This window comes from Notamacropus eugenii, chromosome 3 (assembly GCF_028372415.1).
Source record: "Notamacropus eugenii isolate mMacEug1 chromosome 3, mMacEug1.pri_v2, whole genome shotgun sequence".
In the NCBI taxonomy this organism is placed as follows: domain Eukaryota; kingdom Metazoa; phylum Chordata; class Mammalia; order Diprotodontia; family Macropodidae; genus Notamacropus; species Notamacropus eugenii.
In genome coordinates this window covers 398,002,154-398,025,539 of record NC_092874.1, presented here as the reverse complement: position 1 = coordinate 398,025,539, position 23,386 = coordinate 398,002,154, and the positions used below count along the sequence as shown (strand labels likewise).

General features: G+C 37.6%; 1 protein-coding gene across 3 annotated transcripts in view; it reads right to left on the bottom strand.

The window, feature by feature from the left end:
* DNAH3 (dynein axonemal heavy chain 3) overlaps positions 1 to 23,386 on the bottom strand; it is a 180,081-nt gene that overhangs the window by 152,349 nt on the left and 4,346 nt on the right. For all 3 annotated transcript variants that reach the window (XM_072597926.1, XM_072597924.1, XM_072597925.1), the window contains exons 3-11: positions 22,533 to 22,755; positions 18,183 to 18,249; positions 16,790 to 16,840; positions 15,473 to 15,653; positions 14,786 to 14,975; positions 12,781 to 12,976; positions 8,166 to 8,291; positions 5,974 to 6,169; positions 3,494 to 3,673 (exon numbers count right to left, since the gene is read on the bottom strand). In XM_072597926.1, coding sequence (XP_072454027.1) covers positions 3,494 to 3,673; positions 5,974 to 6,169; positions 8,166 to 8,291; positions 12,781 to 12,976; positions 14,786 to 14,975; positions 15,473 to 15,653; positions 16,790 to 16,840; positions 18,183 to 18,249; positions 22,533 to 22,755 — 1,410 coding nt within the window. The remainder of the gene's footprint in view (positions 1 to 3,493; positions 3,674 to 5,973; positions 6,170 to 8,165; positions 8,292 to 12,780; positions 12,977 to 14,785; positions 14,976 to 15,472; positions 15,654 to 16,789; positions 16,841 to 18,182; positions 18,250 to 22,532; positions 22,756 to 23,386) is intronic.

Here is a 23,386-nt window from a genome sequence, read left to right as displayed (position 1 = left end):
CCTGAACCCACTCCTTTTCCTGACTTCACTATTTCTGTTAAGGGCATCACTATTCTTCTTGTCCTTTAGATTCACGACCTTGGAGTCAGTCTCCAATCTTTAACCTCCCATACTCTCTTTATCCAATCCAATCAGTTGTGAAATGTTGTCAATTCTGTCTCCATGGCATCTCTTGCTTCTACCCTCTTCTTTCTACTCATATTCTCCAGGTTCTCCTTACTTCTTTCTTGAACTATACTAGCAGACTTCTTTTTAAAAAACAGAATATTTATTTTATTTTTTAATTAACAATTTATTAATTGTTTATCAATTATTTAATTAACAAACAAATTAACAATTTATTTTCTTTCCCTGCTTCTACCACCAGGGGGAAAAAGAAAATTAAAACAAAATCTTTGTAACAAATATGCATAGTCAAACAAAACAAATTCCCACATTGGCCATGTGAAAAATGTGTGTCTCATTCTGCATCTCAAGTCTATCTCCTCTCTGTCTGAAAGCAAGATCTATCCTTATTAGTCCTCTGAAATTATGGTCAGTAATTACTGCAATGGTCTTCTAATTGGTCTCTCTGCCTTCAGTATCTCCCCTCCCTGATCCATCTTCCAGCCAGATGTCAAACTGACATTACTAGAACCTATATCCAACTGTCATTTCCCTGCTTGGAAAACTTCAATGTTTCCTTAGGATAAAATATGAACTCTTTTGTTTGGAATTTAAAGCCCTTCCCACTTCATCTCTAAATTGTATTTCTAGACTGACTTCGTGAAGAACAAAGAAATACAATGAGAAACTATAGAAAGTAATTACTTATACCTTGGAGTAGCATAAAAAGTAAACCAGAAACCCAGGGCAATAGGAAAGGGGGTCCCTCACAAAGTCATCACAGACAAATAAGCCAGTAGTCTAGCAATACGACCAGAGATGAATGGATAAGCTTATATTCAAGTTAATAGATAATGAATTTTATTTCAGTTATGTTGAGTTTGACATGCTCTTATAGGATATCCAGGTTGAAATGCCCAGTGGGGCTCTGTTTAGGAGGCAGGAAAACGGGGACTTTTAAGAGAAAATGGGGGTGGTGATATTGAAAATTCTTTGGGAAGAGGGTGTAGGGGAAGCTAGATGTCCCTGAGAGCATCATTGACCAGTGCAGCATGGCAGCAATCAGCCAAGATAACCCAGGTACCTAGGGCCAAAAAATTCCCAACCCTTTATCCTGAGATGCCACAGAGGGATTTGAAAACCTAGTATTCTGAACTTCAAGCATTAGGTGGGTCTGACCTCCAGAGATAGGAGTCAGTGAAAGAATCCAGGTGATCCAGGGTGAGACCTAAAAGTTGGAGTGGAGCCCAGCCCTAGAACAAAGCTGTCATTCAGGAACTAAAGCTAGAGAGATGAGTAAACCAAAGAAAACAGTAACCAGGTTACTATTAGGTCTAGAGATGCTCCAAAATCCAGTACAAAAAGGAGAATATAATTCCATAACTATGGTAAGCAGAGACTGGGGGGGACATGGATTTTTTTTTAAATAAGGACTACATGAATAGCTAGAAGAACTGAAACAGATAAAAGTAAAATATTCTAGAGAAAGAATTGGAAGGAGAATATATAGAACAGAAGGAAAAATAGTAAACTTTAATAAATAGACTCCTTGAAAACTAGAATAGACCAAATAGAAATCAATGACTACACAAGACAGCTCAAAATATTAGAACAAAATCAAAGACTGAAAAAGTTGAAGAAAATGTGCATTATCTGACATTAAAAAAAATTACCCCAAAAAACAGGCTGAGAGGTAATCTAAGAATCATGAGTTGTGGTGCTAACATTTAAATAAGGCCAGAGGAAAAAAGTGACTGTTTGGATTCTTGATGTACCGAAAGGGTATTAGGGGAGATAAATAAGAAAAATAGAGAACCTAAAGATGGATGGGTTCTGTTTTGAGGGCTTTAAGAGGGGAAAGAAAATGGAAGATAAAAGGAATACACTTCTAGGAAGAAGGGATAGAACTTGCTACTTTTCAAAATTGAGGCACATAAAATGATGCACTCCATCTCATCTAATAAACATGGAGGAAGAGGTAAAAGGAGTGGACATCAGACAAAACCTTGCCCTTTGTCTCTGGAACAGATAAAGTAGGAATGAATACATGCACAAATAAATGATCTGAGGCAACTCAACAGGAAAACAAGCAGACATGAGCTTTTAAGAGAAGGAAAATATTTGTAAGCAAGACAAATGTCCTTATCCTGAAAAGAGTAAGATTAAAAGGGGGAAAAAGGAGTAGTTATTATCTGTTGGAGGTGAAATACAAAGGAAAAAAAGAAAATAAGTAGAATCTAAGGGGATTAAGGAGTTGAAAAGGGAAAAAAGAAAAGGAGTAGAGTCCAAGGATTCCTATCTAGTGGAAATGACTGAACAATATTCTAGATGAATGCAATGGAAAATTATTGCACTATTTGATAAATTCAGACAATTTCAAAGAATCCCGGGTAATAAGAGGTAAGGTAGAATGAAATGAACAGAACCAGGAAAAGAGTTTATATAAGAACAACAATAAGGTAAAGGAAAACGACTTTGTAAGATGTAAGAGCTCTGATCAATGGTGAAACCAATGTCTCCCTCCAGAGGACCTATATGGTACCCATTCCTCATAGCTGAGATATATTCTACTACAAATTGGTCTTCATTAACTCTGGTCATAAGAAAAGTGACTATTTAAAGACAATTTTTCATATCTCTCCTACATCTTTCTTTCTCAGATTAAACACCCCTTGCTCCTCCATTTAATCCTCATTGGCATGATTTCCAGACTTCTCACTGTCTGGTCACATCATCTGAGCCTGCTTCTAACAGGAAAGAACAAGGTAATGAGGGAAACAGCAGTCATAGAATTTTATAAAAGGAGGAAGTTCAGAGTGTATGGTCCAGGAAAGCAAAGAACTTCCTCTACCACTTCACAAAATAAAGCAGATAAGCGTGAAGTAGTGGGGAGAACGTTGGAATTGGAGTCAGGAAGACCTGGGATCAAGTCCCTCTTCTGACACTTGCTATCTATTTGACTCTGACAAGACACCTAACTTCTCTGAGCCTCAGTTTCCTAATCTGTAAAATGAGAATGTTGGACTAGATGGTCTATTACGGCCCCTTCTAGCTTTAGATCTATAATCTATACATTCTTAATTTAAGAGATTTAGCATAGACCAAAAGTATTAGACCAAATATATTAATTTAAGAAAGACTTTAATTCATGAAGTCTATATCCATAGTGGATAATTAAAGGAAATTAATCCTCTGAAAGGTTGTCTCTCTTAATCATTTCTAACTTCCTTTCTAATTTTCTTAGATCAGCCTTGGGCTTTATGTGCATAGGGCAACTATGTACCCCACTAGACATCCATTGTTGCCATTACAACGTTTATTTCTTAGGTTCTTTTATGTTCTAAGAAGTCTTTCACCTTAGGTCCCCTCTCTAAGAGTCACACTGTACCTTAGGAATATTTTCAGAGTTCTTAATGATTTCCATGAAGCAGCTGTATATTAACTCCCAGCATTCCTCAAAAGGTGGATCAAAGATAATCTTTGGTTCTTCCACTTGGAGTTTTATGACAATTACCTGAGGGGTAAAAAACTCCATCTCTTGATAAGGGGGTTCAAAATCATTCCCATCCTCAAAGGAGAAAAAAAAGGAATAACAATTAGAAAGTGAGAAACCCTGGAATTAAGGCTAAGAGAATAGTAACCATTGGCTTATGCTTCTTGAACCCAATAAGGAGGTGATCACCTCAGTTTAGGCAGGAAATTCACATTGGCATGGCAAGTGATAAGGAATACTTGTGGCTAATCTCAAGACACTGTACAGTAAAAACTTTGCAAATGATTTTTTTGGAGGACAAGGGAAGAAGGCTACCAATTACTCCTATATTCCACTTAAAAGTTATACTTTTCAGTGAACTACTATATTAAAGTATGCCTGCCATATTTCTGTGTCGCAGTTAGAAAGTATTTATGAAATAGATTTAGAGAAACCTCTATATCTGCGTCTTCGAGTCTCTTATGTTAACAGGGAGTTTCCAGTTGCCTCCATTCTTTTCAGAATTACCTGCAGCCAATTCTAATAATCCAATCCACGTATATTTGATTCAGGGAAAAATTTTCAGAGACTCTTTAAAGGGCGTTTTGAATGAGTCAATGGACTGCAACTGAGTTTCAGTAGCCTTGGTCTTACTTAGGTAAGGATCAGAAATGCTGGTTTCTATAGCCTTCTCTAAAGTACTAATTAACCGCCTGTGATAATATTTGGGTCTCAGAGTCATAGATCTAGAGTTGGAAGTGATCCCCAAACCATCTATGCCAATCCCTTCATTTTATAGATGAAGAAACTGAGAATCAAGGAGATTAAGTTGCCCCTAGTCACACAAATGGTAAGCATTAGGGATGGTATTTGAACTTGGATGTCCAAGCCTAGAACAAATGCTCACCCCTTGTGGGCTAAGACTGTTTTCTTTTTTTTTTTCTTTTTACCTCTTGTTCCTAGCATAATGCTTAACATATATTGAGGATGAGTAAATGCTTAATGATTGTTTGAACAATTGCTTGATGACCTCTGTGATTTTTAATTTAAATAATAATAGCTAACATACAGCACACTAAGATTTGCAAAGCATTTTACAAAAATTATTCATTTTATCCTCACAATCATCCTGGGAGGTATGTTTATTTTGGAGTTGAGGAAACTAAAGCGATAGTAGTTAAGTGATTTGCTCCTACTCACATAGCTAATAAGTGTCTAAGGCAAGATTTGAACTCAGGTCTTCCTGACTTGAGGCCCAGCACTATATTAGTAACAATACATCAGCCCTAGTTAGATACTTCAAGGTCCAATTTAAAACTCCAGTCATACACAACCAATTATAATCAGAACTGATGAGGGTCACTATGTTGTAGAGACTTATTTTGCTTTATGCAATGCTTCCTAAAAGGTTGTATGTATAAACTGGATTATTATAAATAAAATCATTATTTTAAATGTAGCAGGAATGCTTGCCATTTAAAAAATTCCTATTGTGAAGTGCTTTTGAAAATGAATAGTTTTAAATTTGCCTTTTGTTTAGACCCAGATCTTCATGTATTAGCTGCACATAAAAGAAAATACTTTTAAGCAAGTTGAAATGTGTAAATATCATAGAATATTTTATGCAATAAAAAAGAAAAAGACACAGCAAATGACAGTGGTCAGAGGGCTAGCCTGGGACTCAGAAAGACCTGAGTTCACATCCTGCCTCTGAAAAAAATTGGTTGTGTGGCCATCAGCAAATCCCTTGACTGCTCAATGTCCTGAACACCTCTTTAAAACTGTACATTGTAAAGGAGTGACTGGTGTGCATTAGTGGAGTTTCTAGGATTCTCACACAAGAATGAAATCATAGATCCAGCCTCCCCCACCAGTATATAAATATACATGCATGTATATATGTACATATACATATATGCTGAATACGAGGCATTCAGAGACACATTGGAAAGATTTGTAGGAAGGAACTGATGCAGGGTAAAGAAAGCTGAAGCAAAAGAAAGAGTTCCATTATGACTATAATAACAAAAATGAAAATTTACTAAAAGAGTCATTGCAATGAGAAATCTTGGATTCAGAGAACAGAATACATTCCTCCTCTCAAGAGAGCAAAGTGGGGAGACGGGAAGGAAGAGGGAGGAGGAAGGAAGGTAAGGACAGGCACAAAATGGTGCATACCCTGCCAGATAGGGTTGCTATGTCAGCCAGTTTTGCCCAATTATTTCTTTAAATCTTTATTACAAGAGAGGATTGGAGGTGCGGGTGAGGAGGGCAAAAATCCCCAAAACCAGAGGCACAAATTAAATTTTCTAAATCCAGAAATTATACACCTATCATTAAATGATGTTCTTACTACTTTATCATATCCAAAAGATCAGCTCACTGTACACTTGTACCTTGTGAATCATAAAAAATTCGACAAGGTCCTTCAGTGAATTAATCACTAACTCCCGGAGCTGTAGGGACATGAAGGAAGCCACTGAAGCAAAATACTCCTCAATGATTCGAGAGGATTCATAGTCACTCTTGGGGGCAAAACGAAGCCAGTGATCCTTATGTGAGATAAAATGCTGGGCACAGGTAGGAATCCACCTGCAAGGAAATAGGCAACCTGGGGTCAGATAGATATTTGAGCTCTGGGGACCTGTCTTATTCTCTGCTGACTCTTCCGCCAAGGAAGATGGTGGAGGGGATCCTAGAGAATCGATTAGAGCAGGTGGACCTCAGCAATCAGTTATCTCCAAGTTTCTTCAAGATGTGGCTCAGGTGCTATCTCCTACAGGAGACTTTTCCTCAATCCCCACCCCCCAGTTGTTAATCTTCTTTCCTTCTTGAAATCAGCAGTTTAATTAATATTACCATTATTAATTCTCTGTGGAGAATACAACAGATGCATAAGATGTGAATAAATCTCAAGGACCTCCAGGAGCTTATAACCTTGTTGGAAAGATTTGCTTATTTGTATATATGCTGCCTCCTTCCAATAGAATATAAAGTTCTTTAAAGGACAGAGACAACTTTGTAATTCCTAGTGCCTTGCATGTACCCACGGATAGGCAGTGGGCCTCTGATTTCATTGGCATAGGGAACTTCCAGGTGGCTCTCAATGTGGGGACCTTCTCTCATCTCCTTAGAGAGTAACCTGGAACAAATAAACTGCCTGCACCTGCATTTACTGGCAGACTTCAATGCTCCCAAGTGCAAGGGAACTCCATGAAAACGCAATTGGGAAATATTTAGTAAAATAAATAAAAATACAATAGAACATAATGTTAATATGTGGTTTTTAAATTAAATATGTAATCTGCAGGGATCTGCTTTACAGTCAGCTTTCTATCCACCTCATCATGCTACCTCTCTCAGGCGCATAGTGGACACATGAGAAATGTTTTTGAATTGAACCTTCTGACCAACTTTACCCATTTCCCCTTTCCCAAGAAAATATATGAGATAAATATTAAAAAGATACTTTCCTACAGTATCACCCACATGGTCAGGACTATTGGGTAAAGTACACTGAATAAGAAATGTAATTTTCTTTTTTTCCTGATCATCAGATATGTTATACCACCTCACTTCCCTTTCACTCTTCGATCCAGTGACGCTGACCTTCTGGCTGTTCCTCAAACAAGACACTTCACCTCTTGGCTCAGAACATTCTCTCTCGCTGTCCTCCATCCTCTCTATCTCTTCACTTCCCTAGTTTCCTTCAAATTCCAGCTAAAATCCCATATTCTACTTTCCCAATTTCTCTTAATTCTAGTGACCTCCCTCCATTGATTACATCTACTGTATCCTGTATGTAACTTGTTTGTATAATTACTCCCATGTTGTTCCTCTCAATAGACTGTGAGCTTCTAGAGAGCAGGGACTGTCTTTTACCCTTCTTGGTATCCCCCATGCTTAGCATATAGTACCTGACATACAGTAGGTGCTTAATAAATATTTATTGATTGACTGAAAAAGAGGGAATTGAAGTAGGGGTCCCTGCTCAGGAAGGGAGAAAGCAGAATTGAAGGTGAAGCACTGCTCTCCTTTACTTCAAGCTCTTGCCCCCAGCCAACACATGCCTCCAGTGCTAATTTTCCAGGGAAATCACTAATCTAACCTCTTCTGGCCATTCAGTAGATATTATTTTTCTTGGTTCTGAATGCAACTACATACATATTCTTATAATGACTAAAAATGAATTGTCCTAAATGTTGGAAGCCTCCCTCTCCTTAGGATTCTCAGGTTAATTAGCGGGGTGACCAAAATGCAAGAATGTTAAATCTTCTGCATCACCAAGAAAGAACTCACAAGTTTGAAAGTCAGTGATGGGAAGTGGGTACTACAATAGGGAACAAATGGCGGGAAAGTTTCCAGGAGAAAGAACCTTTGTGAAAGCAAAGGAATAATTGGAAGGAAAAATGCAAGGGCGGGGGGAAGCAGTGAGAAGTGCAAAGATATGAATGATAAATGTGAGGGTCAATCAATGTAAGTACAAATAGAGACTAGGATTTTGCTGCTCATTATTGAGGACCAATGTAAACTTTGGCTGAATCCCAATTTTAATTCCAATTGCTTCTGTCTCATTAATAATACTGACCTGTCAAGAAGAATTTCCCGAGCTTCAATGCAGTGCTGTTGAATGACATTGAAAAACTCACTGGGTAATAGTGGCAATGGTCCTGCAAGCAATTCTGCTGTTCGCACAAACCTGATGCTAGAAAATCTGCAAGAGAGAGGTTTTTGGAAAACCTGTGTAAGTTAAATTATATTTTATAATCAAATTCATAGATCACTAAGGAAATGAATTTTTCCCCAGTTTTTCATTAAATGAAACTTAATGGAACTTTGATATTAATGATGCCTATGTATCTTATTTGAAAAATATTTTGTTTAATTAGAAAAAAAAAATCTGCTTTTTTCACTTTCTTGCCCCAACCTCTCCTCCCAGGTGAGAAAAATAGAAAAACAGAACTTATCGCACAAGGTATAGCGAATCAAAAAATTTCTACATTGGTCATGTCATAAGAAATCTGTCTTGGTCTGCACTCTTCATCTTTCATCTCTCTATCGAAAGGTAGGGAGTATATTGAATCATTAGCCCTCTGGAATTGTAATTGTATGCTGATCTGAGTTCTTAATTCTTTTACAATTTTTGTCTTTATTATATTGTTGTCATTGTATAATGTTCTCTTGGGTCTGCTCATTTCACTCTGCTTAACTTCATACAAATCTTTCTAGGTTTCCCTGAAACCACCCCTTCTCTCATTTCTTATAGCACAATAGCAATTCATCATATTTACATACCACAAATGGTTCATCAATTCCCCAAATTTATGGATACTCCTTCAGATTTCCATTTTTTTCTTACCTCAAAAAGATCTATAAATATTTCTGTACATTCTTAGAATTTGTTTTGCTTAGGACTAATCAATACCTTAATCTACTATCCTTGTAATTTCTCCTCTTCCTTTTCCCCCTTTCCCTACTATTTCCCTGTTAAGTGAAACATATTTCTGTACTCAACTGTGCATCTGTGTTTGTATCTATCCTTCTTTTCACCAATTCAGATGAGAGTGAGGCTTAAGTGTTAGCCATTCCCTCATCTTCTATCCTTTGTTTCTGTTGATATCTACTTGTACACCCTTATTATGGAAAATAAAGGAAGTTAACTTTCCTTTCCCTTTCCTTTCTTTTTCTTTCCTAAATCTTGTGTGTTCCTAACCATAGTTCCCCAGTATTTGAATTCTTTCTGACTGCTTGTAGTTCTTTTAATTTAACCTTGAAACTCTGGATTTTGGCTAAAATGTTCCTGGGAATTATAATTTGAGAATTTCTTTCAGGAAGTGACTGGTGGATCCACTTTGCCCTCTTGTTCCAAGAGATCTGCACAGTTTTCTTTTAAGATTTCTTGAAATAAGATGTCTGAACTCTTTTTGTTGTTCTTGCTCATGGTATTCAGGTAGTCCAATGATTCCAATGTTTCTTATTCTTTTTCTCCTTTATCTATTTTCCAGGTAAGTTATTTTTGCTATGAAATTTTCTTCTAAATTTCTTTTCAAGTTTTTTACTTTGTTGTAATATTTCTTTTTGCCTCATGGAATTGTTGATTTCTACTTAATTCACCCTAATTTTCTAGGAGCTTTTTATTTGGATAAGGTTTTGCACCTCTTATGCCAAGCTGTTAATTCCCTTTCCAATTCTTTCTTTCATAGCTCCCATTTCTTTTCCATTTCTTTCCTCAAATATTCTCCTTTGATTCAAAAAAATTTTTTAAACTCTCTTTTAAACTTTTGCTTAATCTCTTTTAAGAAATATAGTTGAATTTTTGCCTAGGGTGTATTTTTCTCTGAGACTCTGCTTGTAGGTGTTTTGGAGTCATTTTCTTCTGGATTTGTGTCTTAAGCTTCCCTGCCCCAATAATAGCTCTTTATGGAGGAATTCTTTTTTTATTTGCTCATTAATTTGGTCTACCTCCTGACTTCAGACTTGATGTTAGGATTTGGCTCCACCACACTTTTGGAGAGGTTTGGGTTTCTCCTATTGCTGCTTTCTCAAGGTATCTATTGACTGTTGTTTTATTTCAGCATCTCAGGGACAACTGGGAACCTACAAGCTTTCAGCACTCCCAAAGAGGGTCAAAGTCTAATAGCTGACCCTGTGGTCTAAACTCTTCAAATTCCAAAACTGGGTTTGGGTCTGACCAGAAGCAGAATACTTCTAGACTCAGCCCCTATAAGCAAGTTGGAAAGCTCTGTTGGTTTAGTGTGATGAAACTGTAGATTTCCCTAAAGTCTGGGATTCCTGCCTTGATTATTACTCCAGGGACTGGGCTATATGCTATAAATGAAACTCCAACCTACTCCTGGGATCTTAGCTGCTTACTTATGAATGTCCTCCTTTCTTGATATGTAGTCTAGGGCCTTGTATTGTTAATGGAATGGGAAGACCTTTCCCATCCATTAATAGGCTTATGTGAATGCTTAAGTCACATGGAACCCTGGGTGACATGAGTCTAAGTCATATGGAGCAGGAAGGGTAGAGCAGAGCTCAGAGGAAGTGAGACAGAACAGATAGAGCTGAGAAAGAGAGAGGAAGTAAGGAAGGACTCTGTGAGTGGGAGAGGGAGTGATTTTGCTTGAGGGAACTGGTTTGTCAGAAGGTCTGATAATGTGTATAGACTTCTTGGTCATTATGATAGATTTGGCTTTTTGGTGTTTGAATAAATGCCTTGATTCTATCCTCAATCAGATTCAAGAGGGTCTGTTATATCTTGTGATTCAAACCTGGAAATACGCCAGCATATTCATAGCTGCCTCTGTGGGTATCACCTCGGTGATATAGGCCTCCCTACCAGGGGTGCTAACCCCGCAGACAAGTCCCTGTTTCAGTTTACTCTGGATCTATGAACCAGAACTGGGTAGTAGCAACAAAGCTGCCAAGGGGCTCCTGTCCCCAAATCAGTGCTCCAGTATGGGTCAGGTCATTCAAGGTATGCATCTGGGTCCTCTTCTTGCCCTCATATAAATCTTCTCTCTGGATGTTAGTGTGCTCTACTTAGGCCAACACAATCTGCAGTGTCACAAAACCTCTTAGTCCGTCAACCTGTACCAAGCTGGACTGGACAAATGACTCTCTGTGATATTTCCCCCTTGAATTTTCCATCAGGATTCCACCTGGCTTATTTTCTAGATTTGGAAGAATTTTTGTGGAGGAGAGACTGGTTGTATTGCTACTAGTCCACCATCTTGGTTCTGCCTCCCACTTATATATTTTATATCCTCTGCTAAAATTCTATTTTGATACCATATTATGGAGTGGAGATGATACTAGGTTCTCAGAGGCTACGCCCAATGGACTATGGGCTCTGGTAGGTTTTACTAAGCTGAAAAGGCTTTGAGCTCAGGTTTAGTTCATATCTCTTTTCAGTTCACATATCTTTTGTCCAAGGATCAGCCTTGCTAAGTTCAGAGAGACTCATCCTCTGAGGATTATTTGTATTACCTTGTAGTGTATATTTACATATATGTATATTTTCTCCTTTGATAGAATGTAAGCTCCTTGAGGGCAGGGATTAATTTTTGTCTTTATATACTCAATGTCTAGTACAGATTGAGGCTACGCAGCTTGATTTTCCTCATTCCTCCCTCCCCCCAATCATCTCAACAAATTACTGTCCATTATGTCATATATCCCAACATATTACTATCCACTCATTCTTCTCTCTGGTCCCCGAGGAAAGGCTCTTGGTTTTTCTCTCTAAAGTTAATCATGATACCAGCTCTCCAGGTCTTATGCCCTCCTGGCTTCTGAGAGATCTTTCTCAAACACATATACCCTAGGCAGCTAGGTGGTACAGTGGATAGAGTGTTGGGCCTTGAGTCAGGAAAACCCAAGTTCAAATATGACTTCAGATTGTTACTACTTATGTAACCCTGGGAAGTCATTTAATGTCTGTTTGCTCCAATTGCCTCATCTGTAGAACGTGGTCAATGAGAGCACCTATCTCTCAGGGTTGTTATCAAATAGGATAATAATTGCAAAGTGCTTAGCACAGCGCCTTACCCATAGTAAGCACACTATAAATGCCAGCTATCATCATTATCATCATCATTATAATATTCCCTCTCTTTTCAACCTTTGTCCTCCCATTGGATCTTTCTTCCTTGCCTTCAAACTTGCATGGGTCTTCCACTCTCAATCTTACTCCCTCAAACTATGATCCTATTTCTCTCCCTCTCTGAGCATCATATTTCTCATCTATAAAATGGACATTACAAGACTTGCCTTAATTCCCTTGTAAGGTACAAATGTAAACTGATTTGGAAACTTTATGGTGTTAATAAATGTCCCATGCAGCAGTATAATGGAAAGACCACCTGGGAGTTAGGAAGATCTGGGTTCAAGTCCTGTCTGTCCCTTCCTACATGTTGACTGTGTGACCGTTGGTAAGTCTCTTAGTCCCTTAGTGACCCAAGAAGATCTTCAAGATATATAAATTGTAGAGCAAGAGATGATCTTTAATGATCGAATTCCCTAAACCAATCTCATATCAGTTATGAAGATGAAATCAAATATTGTTTATACTTGCTACTTCTGCTTCACCCCTTGTACGTTGCTTCCTAAACCTCTTATAATCTGACTCCCATTACTACTTCTTCCTGTGTTTAGCACATGGTAGACACATAATAAGTATACAATGAATGGGTTCTTACTCTGAAAACCACAACTCATTCAGGATCAACATCATGGGATTCACTATAAATAGATGCTCTTCATTCCACATCTTTGCAGCCTTGTATTCTTTGTTCCATGGCACTGGTGCTCGAATTATTCTTTGAGGAAACATGCGAGGGATGCTGGCAATAAAGAGTCTTTCTTTCTCTAGTGGATCCATCAGGATATAATCAACTATAACCAAGAGAATAAATACAACACTCTGTCAGAAACGCCCAAGTCCACATCGCCATCTTCAACAAGAAATTCTCATTGCTTGCCCTCTTTGCTGCTAAAAATTTCTTCCTTTTCTTCCTCCATAATTGGTGTATTGGCTTATATCCCCTAGTATTGGCTAAGCTGAGACATTCATCCGGGCCAGAGGGAGCTCAGTACAAGCAGGAGCAGATCTTTAGGGCTTAGAGTAGAGTGTACTTAAGGCTGAACCATATTATAGAACCTGGAATACAGTATGTTAAATATAGGAGGATGAAATATATTAGGGATAAAAAAATACCTATTGGGGATGAAAAATATATCTGTTGATTGAGTAGAACCCTTGGAACCAATTAGATGAATATTTTATAAAAGGAGTAAAATTTTGCATGGAATAAGCTGGATGGCTACTATTTTGCCTGCCTTAAAAGGGTGGGGAAAGTTTACATGAAATAATATAGTAGAATGGAAAGACACTGACTTTAGAGTGGGGGCTTCTCAATCTGAGTTCCATGAACTTCAAAAAATGTATGTCTTTATTACTGTATTTCAATACAAAATACCCCCAAAGTCTTGGTTCAGCCTTTATGGCTTAAACTTTAAGCCATAAAGGCTTAAAATTGTACTGAAACTTTTGGGACAAACTATATTTTATAGCTTAAGGTATAATGGGCATAATAATAACACTTCAAAAAGTCATAGGAAGATTAAATGAGATAATATTTGTTAAAAGCACTTATGACAATGCCTGGTACATAGTAGGCTTGATAGAAATGTCTGTTCGCTAGCTTATTCACCCTAGGTAAACTGTGTAATACAATGTATTTTGGTTTGTGATTTTAAAAGCATTATTTTGAGGAGGGATTCATAGACTTCACTAGATTGCCAAGGGGGTCCATCATACAAAAGGATATTAAGAACCCCTGTTCTAGAGTCAGACAACCTGGGATGAAATCCTACCTCTGTCTCTTGTTACCTTTGTAACCTTGGGCAGGTTATTTTATGTTACAGAACCATAGTTTTCTCCCCTCAGAAAGAAAGGATGCCAGACTACATGCCCTTTAAAGTTCCTTTCCAACCCCAAATCCATGATCTATGTATTTATTCATTTTACAATAAGTTATGCTCTTCAGGTTGACAAGCATTTATTAAATGCCTGTTATGTGCTAAGCATTGTACCTAGCCACTAGTGACACAAAGGAATGAAAGAAAATCAGTCCCTGCTGTTAAGGAGTTTATGGTTTACTCAGTAGAAGTAACATATACACAGAGAAGTAAATAAAAAGTTATTGTTGTGTTTGTCCTTCATTCTCGAAGAGGACCATGACGTCAAGATGATGAAATGACTTTCATTTGAGTGAGGGAGGGCTGTGCAAGATCACTGGCCTCAGAGCCATCTGGGTCTAGTGGCCAGATGTTCATCACGACAATTGGAGATGACCTGGGATGCAATGGGAGATCCAGGCCATTTTTGGCTAAGGTCTTCTCAGACTCTCACTTTGAGTGAGATGCACTCATTTAATGAATAGGCCTCTTTAAGTAGTTACTCAAAGGATGGACCCTTTAATCAAAATATGTGTGACCCTGGGCAAGTCACTTAACCTCTGATTGCCTCAGATACCTCAACTGTAAATAGAAACAATAATAATATCTATCTAGAAGGGTTGTTGTGAGGCTCAAATGAGATAATATTTGTCAAGTGATTAGCACACTGTAAACACTTAATAAATGCTCATTTCCTTCCTATTGAATATACTAATCTATGACCTTATTTGTCCTATGATTTACCAATACTCTTCATGAGACTATAATAGTAGTCTTGGTCATTCTCCTCCACAAGACTTCTTAATAAGGTCTCCAGGTTGGGATTCCTTATCAAGTGTGATGGAATAAGTTTTAGAATTTGTTCAAGTACATCCTCATCCTGTTGGGCAATCATGTCTTTCCGAATTCCATGAGCCACATAATAATAGTATCTCTGCCAAAGACAAAAGAACAAAACCAAACAGAAACAACAAAAACAGCTTTAAAAAGGAAACAAGTGATTGGAAAGATTTATTGAAATTGTACTGCATAGCTTAACTGAAACCATTGATGATCTTTCTAGGGACATTTGCCCTTAGACTTGGAACTCCATAGCTTTTAACTTATTCCCTCTTTATGACGCTCCTTCCCTTCTCCAGGGTCACACAGCTAGTAAGTATCTGAGGCCAGATTTGAAATCAGGGAGATGAGTTTTCCCGACTCCAGGCCCAGCCCAGTTAAGTGTCAAGGGAGCAGCCATTTCTTACTGTTGTGAGAAAGAGGCTGATCAGCTTTGTCTGCAGAGTACCAACCTCTCCTTGTCTGCAGATCAACTAAAAGTCAAGGGTCTTAAACAAAAGCAAAGAAGCTTTTGGTTAGATTCGAAGAAACACTTCTTGGACAATGGGGGATGATAATCAATGAAGGGAAAGGGAACAAAATGGAGCCCACCTCCAAGTCTAACTTTGAGGGCTCAGATTCTTTTTTTGCCATATCCTTTTCTCCTTGTTTCATCACTTCAATCTGTTCTTCTGGACTCATTGGCCGGCTCCCAGGCAAATCAGAAATATCCATTTTTGAGACCATCGAATTTGAGCAGATGGGAGTCAAAGTCTTAATGGATAGTATGCCTCTGAAATAAACACATCCTCTCTTAGTGATCTGGTTTTTTTTCTGAGTATTTTATTTTTCCCCAGTTACATGTAAAAAAATTTTTAACTTTTATTTTTAAAACTTCAAACTCCAAATTCTCTCCCTTCCTCCTTTCCCATCCCTACCCCCTATTGAGAAGGTAAGCAATTCGATAAAGGTTATATATGTGTAGTCATGCAAAACATGTCTATAACAGTCATGTTGTGAAAGAAAACACAGACAAATACATCTCAAGAAAAATAAAGAAAATAAAAAAGTGTGCTTCCATCCATATTCAGTCACCATCAGCTCTTTGTCTGGGGATGGATAACATTTTTCATCATAAGTCCCTCAGAGTTGTCTTAGATCATGCATTGCTGAGAATAGCCAAATTATTCATAGCTGATTGTGTTAAAATGTTGCTGTTAGTTTGTATACAACACATTTCATTTTGTATGAACCCATTAAAGTCTTTCCAGGATTTTCTGAGAGCATCCTGCTCATCATTTCTTATAGTACAATAGTAATCTATCATAAGTGATCTGTTTTTACACCAAGATATTCTGTTATCACATCCTAATTTCTGCAGACTGACTAGGGTAATTCTGTAAAAATTGCTATGCAAGCTGCCTCTGCAGAATATTTGTCCACATTTATTCCCTATGTTGTATATTCTTGTATAATAGATTATTGAATGTCTACTAGGTATCCATGTCAATGACTTGTTAGCTCAGTTGCTTAGGGTATGCACCAACAAAACTGAGGACATAAGACTAAGCCAGCTCATTTCCCTCTACCCTGTATCAATAGAAAGCAACTCCTAATTCTAGCTTATCTATCTCCCAAATGCATATAATGTAGTTGATCATAAGGAGAAAGTGTAGATGAGTCAGTGCAAATCAGTCTCTACTAATAGAAAATAGTAAAGAGCGTACTTCAGTTAGCTACCATCATCTTCCTACATGAAGAGAAATACATGCAGCCTACATAAAGACATATCAGGCCAGGCTTGGGTAAGTACAATGATGTTGAGACTATGAAAAAGTCATTCATTATGTCTAATCTATATTCTTTCCACTATTGTCCAAGAAACTCATTTGCTCCACCACTTAGGGAATACTAGAGAATGGTAATTACCTGGCTGGAAAAGGTGCCTCATTCTCTCTATCTGAGAATTCTGGTGCCTTCCTAGAAAAATAGGAAAAGGAAATAAATTGTTTGAGTGGACATGTAAGGAACATTTCATCTCTGGTTTCTAGATGGCCCAGGGACCCTGGCCAGGGTTAACCTTATGGCTAGGAGGAATAAGCAGCCACCAGCATGATCTGAGGCATTGTTCCTCCCACCCTGACTTTCCCCCCAAATTCCCTCTTCCTGTCTGTCATTGAGGACTAAAATCCCACTATGATGGGATTTCTCTTATGCTATTCTCTGATAAAATAATGCAAATAACGGTAGGAAAGGTAACACATCAAGGCATTTGTTAGTAATTTATATGCCTTAATGTGCATGAGCATGTTAGTTCCTTCCTACTGTCAGAAATAATGGCAAAAGAAAAATTGGAAGTATATGAAGTGTTGGATATTTGAGGCTAGTTCTAGAGGGTGAGTTGTACTTATTTCAATAATTTAAAATAGCAGTTATCAAACTGTTGTTTGAGGAGTCCCGATATCCTCTCAGTGGATTTGAGAGGTCATTCTTGTTTTCCTAGTAATGCTGTTTTAATTTCTAACAAGAGTATCCAGAGATATGACCCACATTAATAAAAGTTCTTTTGGGAAGAGGGTCCTCAAAATTATTTGCAAGTGTCAGTGGCTCCTGAGACCAAAAAGTTTGAGAACTACTACTTTGAAACACTGGTAAGAATATATCCTATGCAGAGAAAAGTTAATATTTATTTAGCTTTCTAACATTTTCATAGTGCTGTACTCACAACCTTATGAAGTATAGAGCATGAGTAACATTATCATGTTACAAACTGGGGTTCAGAGAATGTTCACCCCTCTGGGGAATAAAATCCACTAATTAGGAAGTATCAGAGCCAGGATCCAACCCCATCCTCTTCTGACCCTAAGTCTATCACTTTACCCATTACTGCCACATTCTACCCTGCAACACCACCAGGGTATGGCTTAGTGGACAGTTATCTTCTGAGTCTGAAAGACTTGAGATCAAATCCCATCTCTGATATAGACTGACTGTGGGATGCTGGGGAAAAGTCACTTAGCTTTTTGGTGGCCTAGGAAAATCTCTAAGACTATAAATTGCAGAGAAGATGCTAATATGCATGATAGAGCAAGTTTCCTCATTGAGAATGCCCCATACCAATGAAATCACAATGAAAGCCAGTCAAATTTGTATCTACATTTATAATTATATCACTAATATTTATAGTGATGGCTATAATGAGGCTGATAAAGGAGAAAGAGACCTCCTAAAAGGTGAGGTAGGAAGGTAAGCTTCACCTATTTTACAATTGAACCTGAGATCAATTCTATCCCAATCTGGAATGCCCAACGTGGTAGATTACCTGAAATTATCAGTTTTGCTTCTGGGTGAAAACTTGAGTCTCTTAGCATGGGGCCCATCTCTTGAAGCTGAAAGTAGAAATGACAAAGCAATGATGACAATGAAGTGACTTGGGGCCATATCACTTTCTCCCTCTCTTCTGAATTTTCAGATCCACGAACAATACAATGTCCAGGAATTTGAAGGTGCAGCATGACTGAGGAAATAAAGAGCTGTCCCGGGAATCAGGAAGGCCTGTGTTTCAGTCCCATCTTTGATACATAGTGACTGGAACCATAGCAAGTAAACAAACTTCTCAGTGCCCAAGGCAACTCTTTTTTTAATATGTCTTTTTTAAAATAATATTTTATCTTTTTCCTCAAATTAAATGTAAAAACAATTTTAAATATTCACTTTTTAAAGTTTTGAGTTCCAAAATTATATCGTTTTCTTTCTCCCTTCCTCTCTCCCTGAGAATAAACATTCTGACATAGCTTATACACATGCAATCATGCAGAATATATTTCCATGTTGGTCATTAGTCAATTAGTCATTAGTCAAATCCCCCAAAAAATGAAAGTGAAAAATATGCTTCATTCTATATTCAGATGCCACCATCTGAGGTGGATAGCATGTTCATCACGAGTCCTTTGGAATTGTCTTGGATAGAGGCAACTCTTAAATTGTAGTTCCTCAATCCCAGAATTCCCTTTACCAATGAGATGACAGCTATCATACCTAGCCCCTGATACCTACTGAGTAAACTTGGATAATCCACTTCACCTAGTGTTGATATGCTCCACTAAAGGGAATTTCCTCAAGTTTCTTACGACAATGATGTCATAGGTCAGGAGAAAAATCACAAGAAAGATAGCATAATGTGAGATGATGTCCATAGTCTGTCCTGGAGGATAGACAGGATGCTTGAGGATTAACCAGAAGGTATGGTGGTATGTGAGGAAGCCAAACTCAGAGTCAGCAGAAGGGAGTAATAGTGCCAAGCCCACCATTTTCCTGACTGAACATATTATCCAACTCCCCCAGATCACAGCTTCCTGCTCAGTAACCCAGGGACTATAATACCTACCATGACTACCTCACTGGCGTACTGATGGAATCAGGTGATATGTATATTACAAACTGGCCAAGTACAAAATACTCTATAAATAAGAGAAATTATAATGAACTACTAATCACTCCAATCCATCCTCTAGTTAGTTATCAAATTGATCTTCCTAAAGTTCAGGTCTGATCATGTCACTAACATCTCCTCCTCTATTCCCAAATCTTCTCCCATTCAATAAACTCCAGTGGTTTGCATTACTGCCTGGATCAGGTTATATAAAGTCGTCTATATGGTTTCTTCAGTCCTTTATAACCTGGTCCCTTCCTACCTTCTCCAGGCTTCTTACACTGACCTCTTTTCCATTTACTCTGCTATACAGTGACACTTGTCTCCACGCTGTTTCTCAAATAGACACTCCATTGCTTTTCCTAGTGTCTGGAATTCTCTTCCTCATCTGTATCTCTTGCCTTCCTGTCTTCAAGTCTCCGCTAAGGTCCCACTTCCTACAAAAGACTTTTCCCAGTTCTCCTTTACCTTAGTGACTTCCCTTTGAAAGTACCTTTAGTTTATCTATATATATCTTGATTGTACAAAGTTGTATTTTGTCTCTCCCATTAAGCTGTGAGTCCTTGAGTATTGTTTTTTGCCTTTATTTGGAAAACTTTATTGGCAAAATTTATTTGCCTACTGTTTGGCACAGTACCTGGCACTTAATTAAATGTCTGGCAATTAATAAATGCTAGTAAACTGACTGAAGCAGGACTGGATTTAGGAGAATTTAGAGCTGTATGTATTGTCCTTTGTATGGGCCTGAGCTGTACTTTCCTAGTATTCTAACACACACTCATACTTTATTCCAGTCTCTAAATTTGAGCCTGAGCCTTTACTTCCACTTCTCCCAAAGCTGATTTTACCTTGTCCCAAACTTTGGCCAGGACATAACTCTAACTTTCTGGTGTCCTTAAGTCCACAGTTAACTTTTGCTACAGCAGAGAAAAAAGGGAAACCCTTAACTCTGCCCAGAAACATTAAGGATAACAACTTAATACATTATTTTTTTTTACCTCTCACTTCCTAGAATGCAAAATCTCAATTCTTTTTCCACTCTAGCACATCCTCATTCTTCACTCTGCTGCTCAAGTGATTTTCCTTAAAAGCAGATCTGACTATATCATTCCGCTACTCAATAAGCTCAATTACCCTAATGCCTTTAGTGTACAATATAAATCTTTCTGTTTGGCTTTAAGAACTACAACTTTTATACATTTCCTTGTGTAAAGGTAAAGATCCACCTCAACCCCAATTAATCACAGAAGGCACAGACATCTTGATTAAATTAACTAAGCAAAAGTAAACTAGCTTTTAAAAAAAGTAAGCTAGGTATGATTAAGTCCTTAATTGGATGTGATTGGTTGCAGAAGATGACGGCATGCGTCTTGGGTTACATAGCAAAAGCAGCAACCTAGTTTAGACCTAGTCAGTCAAATGGGAGAGGACTCCATACATGGTGCTGAGGATTACAGGCCTGTGAAAGTGAATTGCTGCTTTTTCTCTAATATCCACGCTGCCGGAGAGATTGGACTACTAGGAGATGACACAACCAGTTGCTGCAACTGGTTGTGATTAGAGAGCCACAGTCAAAGATCTCTTACGAAAAAGCACCGGAGTATATAGAGATAGAACTGATAAGGTTATAACTTTGTATTACTTCCAAATGTTTAGAAGGCCTGGAGGCCTCATTTGTAGCAGTATCCACTGAAGGTAGTGGCAATGTCTGATATCGTATTTGCATCAGGAGCCAAAAGATATATTGGGAACAAGCTTGACACCTCAGGAAAGGTAACACGACTTTGAGGGCACTGACCCTGAGAACCCAGCAGAGTTACACAAAATACCCTTATCCCTACCATGAGAATGTAAATTCCTTGAGAGTAGGGATTGTTTCAGTCTCTGTCCTTGTATCCTTGGCACCCGTCATAGTGCCCAGCACATAGTAGGTACTTAATAAATGTGTTGGTTAATTGATGAACCCACACTGAAAATCCAGTCGAAGTTCCAGCTCTTCCAAGAGTCTATCCTTGACTACTCTAGAGCTCATGAATACTTTTTCCTTGCAATAAATTATGTGCATGTGTGTACGTAGTTCTTGATTGTTTTGAATTGTAACTATCTTGCGTTGTTACCTTATTATTTTAAATGTACATTTTTTTTCTTCCTAGTAACTTGAGAGAGGGGACTAGCTTCTTTTGTATCTTTCACCAGGCAAGTACTGAGTACTTATATGCTCAACAAATATTGTTATATTAATGTTACACTACGTATTTTAAGTGTTTGAAATTTTAAAGCAAAATGAATAAACCTGATTTTCTCCCATCGTTTCAAAATATTACTCGTCTCATTATTTCTAGAACACTGGCCAATTTTAGCTGAATGTGTGGATTTTTTTAAACAAACATTTATTAATTCCAAAAGGTATAAACTAGTCAACAAAAAGGCAACCTAACACACTGGAGGATAATGATTATGAAATTAAAATGATAAATTATGAAATTCATTTAGGATCAAAAGCCAACAGATGGATTTCATGCTTCTAGACTAACTGAAAAATGTTTCTGTATGTTTTGTAACCATTAAAAAGTAAATAAAGCTGACTTTCCATCATCAAGAATCAATGAGGACCGAAAAATCAGGAAATTAGAAATTTTCAAAATAAAATGTATTTTAGCCTGGATTTTAATGTTTTTCCTTCTACCTAACCTCTCATCAAAACTGCTCTGAAATGCTGATTAACTTTTCTCCTCCTCTCCATACCCCTAATCAACAAAATAGTCAAGGGAAATAAAACAGTAAGAAAAATAAAGGGTCTAGATAACCCACAAACTGGATAATAATTCCTCAAATAATTGGGAATTGCCAATACTAAGAGACTAGATTCCTTTCTTTCTCCTTGAGAAGTAATCCCACTAAACGGTGAATGCTAGATCACATGTATAATCATAGGATCCAAGATTTAGAGTTACAAAGAATTTTTAGAGGTCATCAAGCCCAAACCTCTCATTTCACAGATAGGGAAACTGAGGCTCAGTCATTTGTCCACACAGTTTCATAAGGAGGATTTGAACCCAGATCTTTCTGACTAATGTATAGTGCATTTTCAGGAGTAGAAATGAGGAGAAAAGAAGCAAAGTCTCTTTGGGTAAGACCAGTCTAAGGAAAGAGGATATAACTCGTGCCTTCTCCCTGTACTCTCCCTCCTTTAATGAAAATACTAGCACCAACCAATTTTATTCTGAAGCTAAAATATACCCATTTTTGTTTTCTGATACTCCATTCCAAACGGGGTGATGATTGTGACAGGCTGATAGATCTTCAGCATGTCCCTCAATTTCAGGTCTCGAGCTGTCATGGAATAGTTGTTAGCAATGGAATCACTGGGACCACGATAGTGGATTTGGTCCTTGAATGGCACAGCCTTAGTCCATGAAGTCCTTTGCATCAAGGGAGGATAAAAGCTGTGTGACATGACTGTCTAGATTTGGAGAAAGCCAGAAAAAAACATAATAGTAACAACTCAAATTTACATAGCACTTTACATAGTATGTGATATCCTTGAGAACAGAGACTGTTTAATTTTTCTATTTAAATGGCTAGTGCTTAGCTTAGTGCTTTGCACATAGAAAGCATTTAATAAATGTTTCTTTTCATTCATTCATTCATTCATTCATTCATTCATTCATTCATTCAACACTCTGGTTGTCCATCAGTTATCCTTTCTCCAACCATTCATGTTCTTTCTTTGACTTTCCTTTCCTACTGCAAACCAGTCTGCTTAACAAGGTCCACACTGTAGGTCTTAACGCATCAAATACTGAAATGAAACACCTCTTGTAAGAATCATTTTGCTCACAGGAAATATCAATTCCATCTTTTCTAGTAGGGTTAGGGGGAAAGAGTGGTAGATTAGGAGTCAGAAGCATTAACTACATTGACAAATTAGCTATTTATCAAAAGGATACTGTGTAAATAAAATGGAAATTAGTTGTGAAAGAGCTTAGAAAGTCAAGAACTATGTAAATAAAAGTTATTACTGTAGCATATTATACAGTGCAACTAGATCTGGTCTTAATTAGATATATCAAAACAAATATATTGTCCAATGT